Source organism: Zophobas morio, unplaced genomic scaffold, assembly GCF_036711695.1.
Source record: "Zophobas morio isolate AGI-343-1 ecotype UQ-CSIRO unplaced genomic scaffold, CSIRO_AGI_Zmor_V1 ptg000030l, whole genome shotgun sequence".
Taxonomy (NCBI): Eukaryota; Metazoa; Arthropoda; class Insecta; order Coleoptera; family Tenebrionidae; genus Zophobas; species Zophobas morio.
In genome coordinates this window covers 15335669-15349053 of record NW_026972135.1, presented here as the reverse complement: position 1 = coordinate 15349053, position 13385 = coordinate 15335669, and the positions used below count along the sequence as shown (strand labels likewise).

The window sequence follows — 13385 nt, the reverse complement described above, 5'->3', positions numbered from 1 at the left end:
TAAAAGTTTGATATTTTCTCCATTTAGCAAAGTGGGATTTGTCGATAGGAAAAATTCCTGTGCCTTATGTTTGTTAAGACATAGTCAATTTGTATTGAACCAAGTTTCTACGGTCTGTTTCCTTTCGCTCATTAATTCTTTAAGTCTATCTGGATCCTTGTCAGAGACTATCCTGGTGGAATCATGTGCAAACAAAATTACGTCATGTAAATCGTTAATTAGAAACAAGAGTGGACCCAGGATAGTACCCTGTGGTACACCGTACGTTACGTTGCGATATAATGATTCTTTACTAGCCAGAGTACCTTCTTGCTGCCTGTTTTTTTGTTCTTTTCAGCTTTCTTCTGCTATTTTCAGCTTCTTTGCGTGTGATTTTGTTATTTTCCACATTTTGACAGCTCATTGAGCTTAGCTGCTTGTTATTTCGGGTATTAGTTGGTTTATCAGCTGATTTGTCGGCGGCCGCCGAGTCGTCTGCTTTTGTAATATAGGCTGAGATCTGCAATTTCTTTTCTTTTTTCTTGTCCTCTATCGGTCTTGTCCATTCAAGAACGATTTGATAAGCTTCCTTTGGAAAATAATTGTCTCGCAAAGATCTTGGATAGTGTAATCTTTTTGTTTAATTATATAGGAAAAATATCTGGCATCCATTTCTGTAGCAGGGAAATTCTCAACAGAGTCCAGGAACACCGTGTCTTCGTTTGTTTGCTCTTTTTCACAACATTCAAAGTGTTTATCGTTGAAAATTTTTGCCACTATTTCTGCATGGTTGGGGTGGTTGCCCCCACTGTTTGCGCAGAATTACCCCAAGTCAAACTTTTTCTCTTTCTGTCTGAAACCCCGGTATTTAGTAAAGGTAGCATATGCAGAAAGACATGGCAAAACGGTTCAATAAACACTGCTATTGGAAAAACTGGAGAAGGGTGCATACAGATTCTGGTTCACGCTGGAAATAAAAACGGTTTAATTATGATTCTTATTATTATTAAGTGAATATTCTGCAGGGTGAGACCCCAATTATAGAATATTATATAGTCTAACCAAAGTATACTAAAGTTTACTGTAATCAAAATCACGTACTTCTCTAAGCGAAGATGAAAAGAGATATACTTCACTGCGCGAACCCACATTAAATGTAATTTGTGATAATAAGATGGGACAATCTACACCATTATTAAGAAGTTTAAATAGAAAAACCATGTGAAATCTTTTACACATGTTCAAAAACCTGGTAAAATTATATCTATTTAATAAACCCTGCTGACGCAAACCAATTGAAGGATACACTCCGTCTTCCCGATAAGACAAATAATTTTGCGGATGATACGTTCCAAATTAGTCTCATAAATGTCATGATGGGGACACCAGATTAAACATGCATAATATAATTTGCTTTCCAAAAAAGATTTAAAAAGGCGTGTGATGGTGCGAGCATTTTGAAAATCTCTAGCATCTTTTATTATAAAACCCATCGTTTTCATGCAATCAGAGATACGTTTATCAATGTGGCTTGCAAAAATTTGGGATCAAAAATAACACCAAGGTCAGAAACTGTTTTCGGTCTGCTCAATATAACTGCATCTAACGCATAGTTAAAAAAAAGTATCCTCTTTTTCAAAGAATATGACACTTGTCTTAATTTAACTCTAGCTTATTCAAATCACGCCATCTTGTAATTTTATTCAAATTTAACTGGAGTTTAATGCCGTCTTCTACTGTGGTAATTTTGTTAACTATTTTAACGTCGTCTGCATAAAGAGAATAGCTTAGATTGAACTCAGTAGTTATGTCACCAACAAACGAAGAAGAAAAGAAAAGAAGAGGGCCTAGGACAGAGCCTTGCGGCATACCCGATGTAACATTTATAAAACCAGAATTGTGTCCAAAACAATGAACATATTGTTTCCTATTTAGCAGATACGACGCAAACAAGTGAATTAAATTAGCTGAAAAACCACGCGAATATAGCTTTTGAATTAAAACACCATGGTCCAACCTATCAAAAGCCCGAGTGAAATCAAGATATATAACATCAGTTTGTAACCCGTTGTCAATGGAATTTGCAATAAACCTTTGAAGAACCCTTGCTGATGCTGTGAAATGAAATGTGGTACTTGAGGATATAACTGATTGTAAATAATTGTTTCAAAAAGTTTACTGAAGTTATTTATAATCAAGCAGCAATCTTCTTTTATGGTAAAATACAAAATTAAGGAAAATCTAGAACTAAACGAACACGAAGTTTATATATTAAAAAAAAAATGCAAATCCACAAATAAAAGTAAAAATGGACAAATGTCACTGCAGTTTTTCTGACCAAATACTATTGCGATGTTGCCACATTTTGGCTTTAAGAGAAAAAATGGGTTTGAAACAATTTTTATTTAAGTCATCACAGAGCGTCTAGCAATGTTGAAAATCTGTATGCAAATTATGCATGCCAACAAGTACAATACTGGATTTCGCATCTCCAACACTTAACAGCTGTTAGTGCTAACAAAAAATATGAAGAAGTAGCAAAATTATGTTCTAGACTTGCCGTTGTTATACCCGAGTTTGGGACTAAAAAATATAACCAAAAAATGGAAGACGTCAAATTGCTTCTCAATTATTACGAAATGAATAAAGAGGTACTTATATGTGAAGTAGCAAGCTCGTCTCAAAATGCAATCACTAGCAAAACGAAATGCTTGAAACAGGTATTGAAGAAATTGAAATGAATTTCATAGAGGAAAATGTTTAATCACATAATGACAAATTTTTAGAAGAACCGATTATTTACCATGAAGGCTGGAATGAAAATCAAAGTAATTCATTGGAACAAATAAACAGTAATTAAACACCAAGAAACTGCAATGAACACAAATGAGGAAAGAATAGAATAACAAATGCCTCGAAATAAAGGCTGTGATTGGCACCTCTATGATGCTGTGAAGAATGCTGTTCAATTAACGATTGCAAAATTATTTGGTAACAACGAAGTCTATACACAGAAACTAGTAATACCATCTCGTAGAATCAAAGTGAAAAATGTGATATTTTACCTAGTTTCTCTTTATAAAAAATTAACAAGTGTCTATTGTTCCATCGTCAAAAACTAACCTAAATGAGGAATTTTTGTTTGAATTAAAAGCAACAAAACTTCCCCCAAAAATGGTTCGTTGAAGATCACTTGCTAACGGCTATAGGAGTAAAAAGAAAAAGACAAACTTCTGCGGTTCCAAAAAATTGCAGCTTAAAATCAGATTATGAAAAAAAGTTGATCTTTAAATGGATCGGTTTATCTTACGAATCCACTATTAAATATACTACTTTCCATTTATCTACTGAGTCAATATTAATCAAATCAGAAATTTTTGAAAATGAAGTACATGTATCTTTAGTCTTAAACGATTTTTCAGCACCCGGTTATTCCGCTCTACTCCGTTTTTTTGATAACTGCGAAAAAAATCAAGAACGGGTACTGCAGAATTTGTAACAAGATGTCGAATGGAATCAGTACTATTTCTTGTGCGGTATGCCTGTCCCGATGTCATAAGAAATGTGCCAATATCAAGCGAAAACCGAAAGGTGTTTGGTTTTGTACTGTTTCCAGTGAAAACGAGAATATTTAGTTTGGTACTGAACTTGGAGGTGATCTATTAATTACTATCTTTTTTTTTGTTCTTATAATCTGCTCAAAAATAGTTCCATTGTTTTGTTTTAAAGTTAATATTTTTGAAAAAAAAAAATTGTACAAAAAATAAAAGTTAAGTCTGTTATTACTGTTTTGTTGTGTTTTGTGTATTTTGTTAATACATAGAAGTACCTACCACTTAGTATCTTGGATTTATTTCTAATGCCTGTCGGGGTTACGATTTTGCTTGTATTTGACATAATACAGCTTTTTCTTTTTTGTCACATGTATCCATTTTGCGATTTGTAGTCACACATTTGTAAGAGTATAACTATATCATATTGTTTTAGAAAAGATGTGCAACACTCGTAAAAATCATTAAATTTGATCTGGAGTTTGAAGGCAAGTTGAAGATCTGTGGCGCCAAAAGCTTTGAAGTTGTCCTTACATCTGTAAAACAATTGTTCGACTTGTGTTAGTACGCCTAATTACTGAGTGATACCAATATACAAAATTTCTATTCATTTGATGATGATTATTAAATATTCAACGAAATCAAACTACAGAATATTCACATTAAAGAGAGTAAACAAATGGTGTGAACAGGTGTTGGTATCATTTGTACGTGTGTATCAATAACTCTTGTACTATTTGTAGAGACTGTGTGTACGAATAGTCACTCCGTAATTTCCACCACATTGAGCTGAACATGTTATGTGATCCTCAGTTCTGGTATTTTATCGATTACATCTGTTGCATTTGATTACCATTTCAGTATAAAAATATTAACACCGAACCAGCAAGGAAAACGCAAAATAATCAGATTTCGATAACTAAAAAGTGCTGCAGTCACACTTTTTCTCCGATAAGATGTTATGGAAACTGATATCCAGTAGTGGATCAATAATATTGTTAAAGGAGGAACAATGGGCTTACGTTAAATAAAAACCCTAAAAATGTAACTTACTTATCGACCCCCTAAGGGGTTTCGGAAACCTTCTCTTAGTGTGATAGATAACCCAAGTTATCATAGTAGACTTGACGTGTCAATTTAGTCTTCATAGGTACTCATATATTGTAATAAAACTTTACTTTATTTTTATTTTATTGGAAGAAATTCCTCGAAAAAGTTGGGCAAAGACAAAAATGATAGCATATTTAAATAAAAATGGGCTTGATTACCCACCCAAGGCCATGAAAAACCAAATCTGGAGAATATTGGCTAACAAACAACCCCAAGAACCAGCTCTTCTCCTAATGATGTTTGTGCAACTTGGCAAAATGTGATTGATCAAGTTCCGGCTGTGTATTGGAACAACTACGTTAAACATACTGATAAAATAATAAATTGTGCTTGGGAAAATGAAAAAATTTTAGATTTTCCAGAACAGAATGAAATTATTATTAATGTTGATAATTCGGATGATAGTGAAAGGAAGTGAGCATGATAACAGCAGCCGTGAAGATTTAGATGTCGATATGTTATAACTTGAAACGTTTTCTTATTAAAGCTTCCGTGTTTTCGTTTTTTATGAAGTTCAATTAATTAAGTAGAGTTTCCGACGAGACATCGAAGCGCGCTCACGTGTTTCCGAGTCTCCGTTAATTTCCTTCAACTTTTGACGATTGCTGGTGTTTGAAGTGTTAATCATTTTCTTGTGCTAGTGAAAGTGAACACCACATCCATTGTGATAACTTTTTGTTATCTCGTGCTTATCGCACAAGAAGACCAGGAGGCGCCGTTATCAGCGCTTCTTTAACCAGGACAAAATGCAATCTATCGTTACGTTATCTCCTTGACAACCACTTTTTACGCAAATTTGTATTTGTAACTTCTGACTACAGGGGTTACAATGTCGCAATCACAAAGTCAAACTTCCACTAATGTTCAAAACAGTTTCCCCAAGAAAGAACAAGCCATCATTATGAACGTCGTTGCAGACTTAAAAAGTAAGAGATTACTTGCTAGCATTAGGTCACATTGTGGACCCCAATTAAAAATATTATTTTTGCGTCACGAATATCTAACGGGAGAATTTGTGTCTATCTGGCAACTGTGGAGTTAGTAGACAAAATCGTTTCAGAACACGCAACTATATAAAAAGTTACTTACTAGTCAAGAACTCTGCGATCTCTATCAACAACTCCCTCAACCGTGTCTCATAGTTGGGGATTTTAATGCGCACAATACCACCAGCAGTACTACTCGAAGTGGAACTGAAGTTGAAAAATTCATTGACTTATGTAACTTATGTCTCCTTAATAACGGACAGCCTACAAGAGTGAACTTGGCATCTGGCAGTATGTCAGCCATCGACTTAAGTTTATGTGACCCTCAGTTACTTGCCTTTTTCACATGGTCACCTTTTCCCGACCTGCATGACAGTGATCATTTCCCTATTCGTATAGATAACGACTTAGAGCAGCAAATGTCACACACCTCTTCTGCCAGATCGATGTGGAATCTACCACAAGCAGATTGGAGTAAGTACATGGATGATACAACTAATGCACTGGATTCGTTTCAGCCAAGTAGTGATATCAACACTACTATCCACCAGTTCAATGCGTGTTTGCTTGATGCGGCCTCTAAATATATAGGGAAGATTACATCCAGTGGGCCCCATAAACAGGTAGCTTGGTGGAACCCTGAATGTAAAGAGGCGATAAAAAAAAGTAAGAGAGCATACAATCAATGGAAAAGACGCCCAACAGTTGCACATTTAGTCGAGTTTAAGAAATATAGAGCTAAGGCGAGATATTGTATGAAGCAGAGCAAAAAATCATCCTGGAATACCTTCGTATCTACGCTAACTCCTAGGACGCCGCCAAAAACTTTGTGGAATAAGATCAATAGACTTAAAGGAATCGCCTCGTACCAAACACCGCAAGCGTTATTACACCACAATACGCTCACCAGAGATGAACAAGAACTGGTCGAACTATTCGCCGAAAAATTTGAAATGTCTTCTCAAGATTCAAATTACGACCCGAGATTTTGCCAACTGAAAAAACAAATTGAATCGCAGCCACTCTTACTAGACGATCTGGAAACTCATCCTATTAACGCTCCGCTCTCACTCCTAGAACTAGATGAAGCATTAGCTACCACTCGAAATTCCTCTCCAGGCCCTGATGATATCCCTATCGTCTTCCTCAAATATCTTTCTCCACTTGGAAAGCAAATTCTCTTGAAAATCTTCAATCAAGTCTGGCAAACTCGCCAGTTTCCGCACATCTGGTCTCAAGCGATTATATTACCTTTCGTAAAACCGCAAAAGCCCAAAAGTGATGTCAACTCCTACCGGCCCATATCATTGACTAGTAGCACTTGTAAATTGCTTGAAAAAATTGTGAATCGTCGCCTCCGTTGGTATCTCGAAAAAGAGGGACTCCTACATCCATGCCAGAGCGGTTTTCGACAATACCGATCCACAATGGACAGCATCGCTCATCTAGAGTCCGAAATATCCACAGCATTCACAAACAAGCAGAAAGTGTTGGCAATTTTCTTATTCGACATCGAGAAAGCGTACGACATGACCTGGAGGAATAACTTCCTTAGAAGCCTGGTCAACCTTGGATTTACGGGCAATATTGCTCACTATGTTAATAACTTCCTTCAAGACCGCAGTTTCACTGTTCGCATTAACAACACCGTCTCTTCTGTCAAGACGCTTCAAAATGGAATACCACAAGGCTCTGTTATCAGTGTCACGCTTTTCCTGTTAACCATCAATAATATCTTTCAAAAAATTTCTCCACCAATTAAAGCCCACCTCTTCGCCGATGATCTAGTGATATTCACTAAAGGGAAAGACCTAGCGTCGATGCGTAACCTTCTGCAGAGCTCCCTACAAGATCTAGAAGACTGGTCAGCAACGACAGGCCTCAGATTTTCCACCACTAAATCCAAGTGTATGTTGTTCACTAAACGACAAGTTCAAGAAAAACCAACACTAAAACTGGGAAATGTCAACTTAGAGTATCTAGAAGAAAATAAATTCTTAGGCTTAATTTTTGACCAACATTTGACTTGGAAGCCACACCTTAATTTTCTCAAACGAACCTGTTCCAAACTGCTTGACCTCTTAAAGGTCTTAGCGCATCACAGCTGGGGAGCTGATACCGTGACACTTCTCCAAGTTTACAAAATGATAATAAGATCAAGGATCGACTATGGTGCAGTTGTGTACTCCACCTGCAAAAAATCGTCCCTTGGCCCTATTTGTACGATTCAGAACACTGCTCTTAGACTTGCGTTCGGCGCATTTCGAACGTCACCGGTTTCTAGCTTACATTGCTTAGCAAATGAATTCCCTCTCATTGATCGTTTCCATTATCTTCGCCTCAGTTATGTGGTCCACATCGCTAGAAACCCGAACAATCCTCTTAGACGACCAATCTTGGAATCACCAATTGACTCAGCCCTTCAAAATCCTTTCAACAAAAGACTACGTAGTGATCTTCAACAGCTCGACCTACCCAGCCTTCCTCAGACACTTTCTCAAACCTTTACTTCGAATCCTCCACCTCCACCTCCACCGACGTCCTCCAATTTTCACTTCCAACTTACAGCAGCGTGTTGACTGGGGAATTATACGCTATCCTGGAAGCCCTTAACCACATCGTTAACCTCCCAGGATTCCACTTAGTGCTCTTCACGGACTCCATGAGCACACTGCAAGCCTTCAAGGCGTTGTTTCCAGTCAATCTACTCGTAGTTCGTATCCAAGAACAGTTTCAACAACTTCGACTTCAGGGCAAAGAAATTCTCTTCTGCTATATACCATCTCATATGGGCATAACAGGCAATGAAATGGCAGACACCCTAGCTAAGGAAGCGATACTTTCAGTCAATCCGAAACCTCTTATAGCTGTCCCATCTACGGATATTAAGAGTCTCTTTCGAACTCGCATTGTAGCATCCTGGCAACGCAAATGGGACACGCATCCCTCCCATCTACGCAAAATCCAGCCCAACGTCACAACACGGTTGCCTCTACCTAGTACTCGCCAGGGCCAAGTCTTAATCTCCCGACTCCGGCTTGGGCATTCCAGATTGACTCATGCTTATCTGTTCTCACTCGATAAGGTCCCACCTCAGTGTACGAAGTGCAAGTCAGTACTAACAGTGGAACATATTCTACTCCACTGTACAACATTTCAACAGAACCGCATCCGCTGGTCACTGCCACCATCACTTACCGAAGTTCTGGGTGATCTCCCAGCTGTAGAAAAGCTTTTGCAGTTCCTCACAACAGCCGGCCTTCTGCAGTTAATCTAAGGATTGCACATTGTATTATACATCTTGTATTGTACCGCCTTGTCACTAATAACCTTAGATCATATAATAAATAAATACCACCATGCCGTGTTCCTTCCCTAGCAGAGCCTGTGACGACATCCTCCTGTCACGCATCTCTCTCGTACATGGAGGGATTACAATGAAGCTATCCTTGCCTGATCACTATTTGAATTTTGCGCGCCAAAATTTTAGGAAGTATGTCTGAACTAACTTCGTACGCAAGATGTTGACAACTTGATTTTATAAATAATTCACAGTAGATAATGAAAGGAATAGTAAATTATTGGGCAGCAATTGTGATCCTTTATAATTACATCACTTAAAATAGGATCTTTGTTCTAAATTCTAAAATTGTTTTTTGTACAACAACTCGAAAGAGAGGTTAGAAGAAACATCTGTCAAAAGCGATTTGTTGCGCTGGTGCGGTACAAGGATGGAAGTGAAATAGACATATACAGATGAAATGCATATAACAAAGATGAAGATGTGGTGATCACACAAGGATAGCATTATACTACTCCTCTTGACGTAGAAAACGACAACAGATAGCTTCATGTCTAGTCACAGCTTTCAGTTTGAGTATTGGTATCTATTTATTATATGATCTAAGCTAATAACCCTTCGTGGTTGATGTGACAATAAACATTTACATAAAAAAAAAAAATAATTAAGTAATTCAGTTTATAAAAAAGGAAAGTGAAAATTTACCATCTTTTTAGTTGATGGGTTTAACATAATAGCAGAATATAATACTTTTTGATCACCTTCAGTACACCTACTGTATTCATTCAAAATAAAGTTGTTGTATGAAATATAACAATTGGAAAATTGGAAACAGAAAACGTACGCTACCAATTAATGAGTCTCCCAACTTAAAAATACAGTTTACAAAAATAGTAGATTATACATGGAGGGAGAGAAATAAAATAATAATTATAATAGTCTATAGAAATAAAAAAAAAAACGTAAACACTAAATGTGATTTTTTCGATCAAAATGCAACACGAAAATCCGCAAGAAATTCGTGATGCTGCTGAAGCTGCTGTATAGAATTTGTTGCCTTCTAAATCGCTATACGATCAAGCGTAGCAGAGATTTACAAAATGGTGCGATGAAAAGAAAGTCAAAGCTTACGCAGAGAACGCAATGTTAGCGAAACTGTGCGTTTGCTGTGTGGGCTGCGCGCTACGTGGCAAAAGCTTGTACTCAAGTGCACGGTAACGTGGACATAAGGAAATATTTTAAACTAGTTTCGTTTTTGAAACGAAATTCTTACGGATTTCGGCTAAAAAGTGAAAGGTTTTGAGAAAAAGTGACATTGAGATTTTTTACTGACTTTTTTTGAAGACAAGGTAAAAACATGGATTGACTGATTATTTATTTCCAATGTTAATCATTTCTTCTGCAGGTTGCTTTTATTGTTGGAGTAAGTGCAAGATATTCAAGAACGAGAATGTTTCTAATATGATTCCAAATATTAATTGTAACAGTTGTCAAGTATCTTTTACTTTTAATTTTAATAAATAAATAGTTCGCTCTATTTTGTTTAATTGTGATAGACATGGCAAAATTTTTCTATGAAAATTTGTCTATGTATTTCTCTCTCTAGGGAGCAAGTATTCTATATCTCTCCCGATTTTGCGGTCACAAAAACCGACTTCTACTCCTGTGAGTGCAAAAAATCTCTTATTGCCTTTCCTTTTTAGTACCTGTACCTTCCAATAATTGCGAATTTGAAATTTAGATTTATCCATAGCAACATATTCGTAACATAAGAAATCACCTGCGAAAAATTACTAAAAAATATCACATTCTAAATATTTTTGACTAGGGGTATTTCCACGACTGTACAAAAATAACATTATTTGAGCCTACTTTATAATTGCCTAATTGCTTAAAATGAGAGTATGCGACCTAAAAAAGTGCGACAACTTTTTGAAAGACGTCTTGCGTCTTTCCTTTCGAATGCAATATTTTATCTTACAAACAAGTTTGTAACACATTTGTATTAGTTCTTTTTGTAAATGCATTTCCGCTAATACCACTTGCCAAATTTCTAACGTTCAGTTAAAATTGTGTCGTGGTGTAAGTTCGATGTTCACTTGCGAAATATTCTTAAATAAGATCTTATACGGCAAAGTGGTAAGCATGTAATTACGATTTTCATCAATTGTTGTTGTTTAAACAACACACTATAAATAAATAAATAATTTATTTTATTATAGTATTATATGCAAATCTTTAAATAATTAAATATATGTATTGTGTTAATTAATATTGTGCATAGCTGTTAAACAATATAAAAACTAAAAAAAAACATTGTTTTAGTTGCTTCGAAATTTTGAAGATTTCAGACTGGTATCGACCTCTTTGAACCTATTTCAACATTTTTAGAACCTAATTTGAAGTTTTTTAAAACCTATTTTAGCCCATTTATGACTCTTGCAGCAAAACTTCAAACGAACATACCAAAAAAGAACATAATTGGAAGTTAATACAAACATCACGCAATCAAATAATGGATATGTTTAAGGTTCCAAATTTATAGTAATTTAGTAAGTAAAATTGAAAGAAGCAAATTTTCAAATCACCAACTTTAAAAATTCTAATTATTTATTTTATTTATTCATGTTGAAAAAGCTTTCGATATGTTGTCGCGACGTACATATATTAGTAATAAATCGTACCTACGATCTTAAACCGAGTAGTAAAACATTATATAAATTAGCAAAGGATAAAGTTCAATAATAGCGAAGATATTCTGAATCATTGAATTCATAACCACATTTTTAAATCCGTTTTCAAAGTGAACTGCCAAATTTCCAAAGCCCACCTTACTTGACCCTCACTCGATGCAACGAGGACGCGAGCTTAGGGGCGACTTGGTCCGCTAATTACTTAAATCAGATTCATTTGTTTATTTCAAGGCAGATTATGCATCGGAGGTCTTTGCAATCTATTAAATTTTGCATTAAAACTTAAGGCCAGTGACTCAAAGCAGTTACATAAAGTGTCCAACTAAATGAATTTTTAACTAATTTGAAATTAACGCTTTTTATGAGACGGAATAAAAAATTATAAACTTTTTGAGAGTTTCTGTTGCGAAATTCTAGACAACTTTGACTAAAAATGAATGCACAAAATTTATTTTTGCTATGCATTTTTTTTCCAAAATGTTTACCGATAAGTTCAGTCCGGGAACCTTGAACAAAAGATTTGTGCAGATTCACAAAAACGGTTGCTGCTTCAACCTACCAATTTTTTTTTAAGAAACAAAGCAGTTTGGCTTGTTTTTTTATAATCAGATGCATAATTGCGCAGCATTTTTTAAGAAACGACGATTTTGGCTAGACTTTAGTCGTCATACGCATCATTAAATGCACTTATTAATGCGTTTTCACTGCAACGACGATGTGCATCATTAAATCTGCATTAGGCTTATAGTAATTAGAAGTAATTGCTCCGCAATTTTAAAAATTAATTTTTATGAGTATTTGGCTTGATTGATAAAATTTTGACTTAAGTATAAGAAACGCTGACGTAAATTCATTCTACGTTCGAAGTAATTATTGTTGACTTGTTATTAATGATTTATTGTGTTCACTACTGCAACAATTCTCTAGTACGTTAATTTTTTCAGTTAATGAAGAAAATGAAGAGAGAAAAAACGAATGTCAATGTCACGTTGCGGCAACTGGATTACCGGCGCTGGTCTCGACTTCGCAGCGTCATATAAACCGGACGCGCACCGCTCAAATGTTTAGTGCATTGTGAAAGTGTCTTGCAGTTGCACTGTCGAAGCAAAAGGACCAACAATAATTTTTAATAATAAATCAATAAAGTAAGTCATTTTTGTAATTAAAAGTTCTGCATTGTTACCATCACTAATATTAATATTTTTTAATTTTGCATCGATTTTCATCTTTATTATCATAAGAAAAAACTACTAACAGTGCATTTTTTCTAAATTGTGAAGTTTATTTTTTTTTTTTATTACTTTAAGACAAGATGACTGAAAAAGACCGCATTGCTGAAGTTTTCCGCAATCGGACCGTTTTTATCACTGGTGGTACAGGATTCTTGGGAAAACTCTTGATCGAGAAACTGCTGAGATGCTGCGACGTGAAGAAAATCTATTTGTTGGTTAGAGCGAAGAAGGGAAAAATGCCACAGGAGAGGCTGAGTGATATTTTTAGCAATATGGTGAGTGTAGAACAGGCTTAAGTAGTAATACAACTTAATTATTAAGTACTGCTTACTTTTACTTATTGAATGGCTTTAATAAACGCACAATGTGCGGAATTTTCCCACAATGAATGCATTCTCGATCTTGTTGGTAAATCGATGCAAAACTGACCGTAATTGCACAATTAAAAGTCGCTTAAGGTGTGCAAGCAATATAAGGTGTACTAGATTTTCCACACACACAAAAAGTATCACTAAATTCTTCTTGGTCAGTAA

At 35.6% G+C, this 13385-nt stretch overlaps 1 protein-coding gene across 1 annotated transcript in view; it reads left to right on the top strand.

The window, feature by feature from the left end:
• Positions 1-12655: 12655 nt before the first annotated feature.
• LOC135137844 (fatty acyl-CoA reductase 1-like) overlaps positions 12656-13385 on the top strand; it is a 36294-nt gene continuing 35564 nt past the window's right edge. Inside the window, exons 1-2 of the mRNA XM_064067594.1 lie at positions 12656-12765; positions 12928-13127. Coding sequence (XP_063923664.1) covers positions 12933-13127 — 195 coding nt within the window. The 5' untranslated portion in view covers positions 12656-12765; positions 12928-12932. The remainder of the gene's footprint in view (positions 12766-12927; positions 13128-13385) is intronic.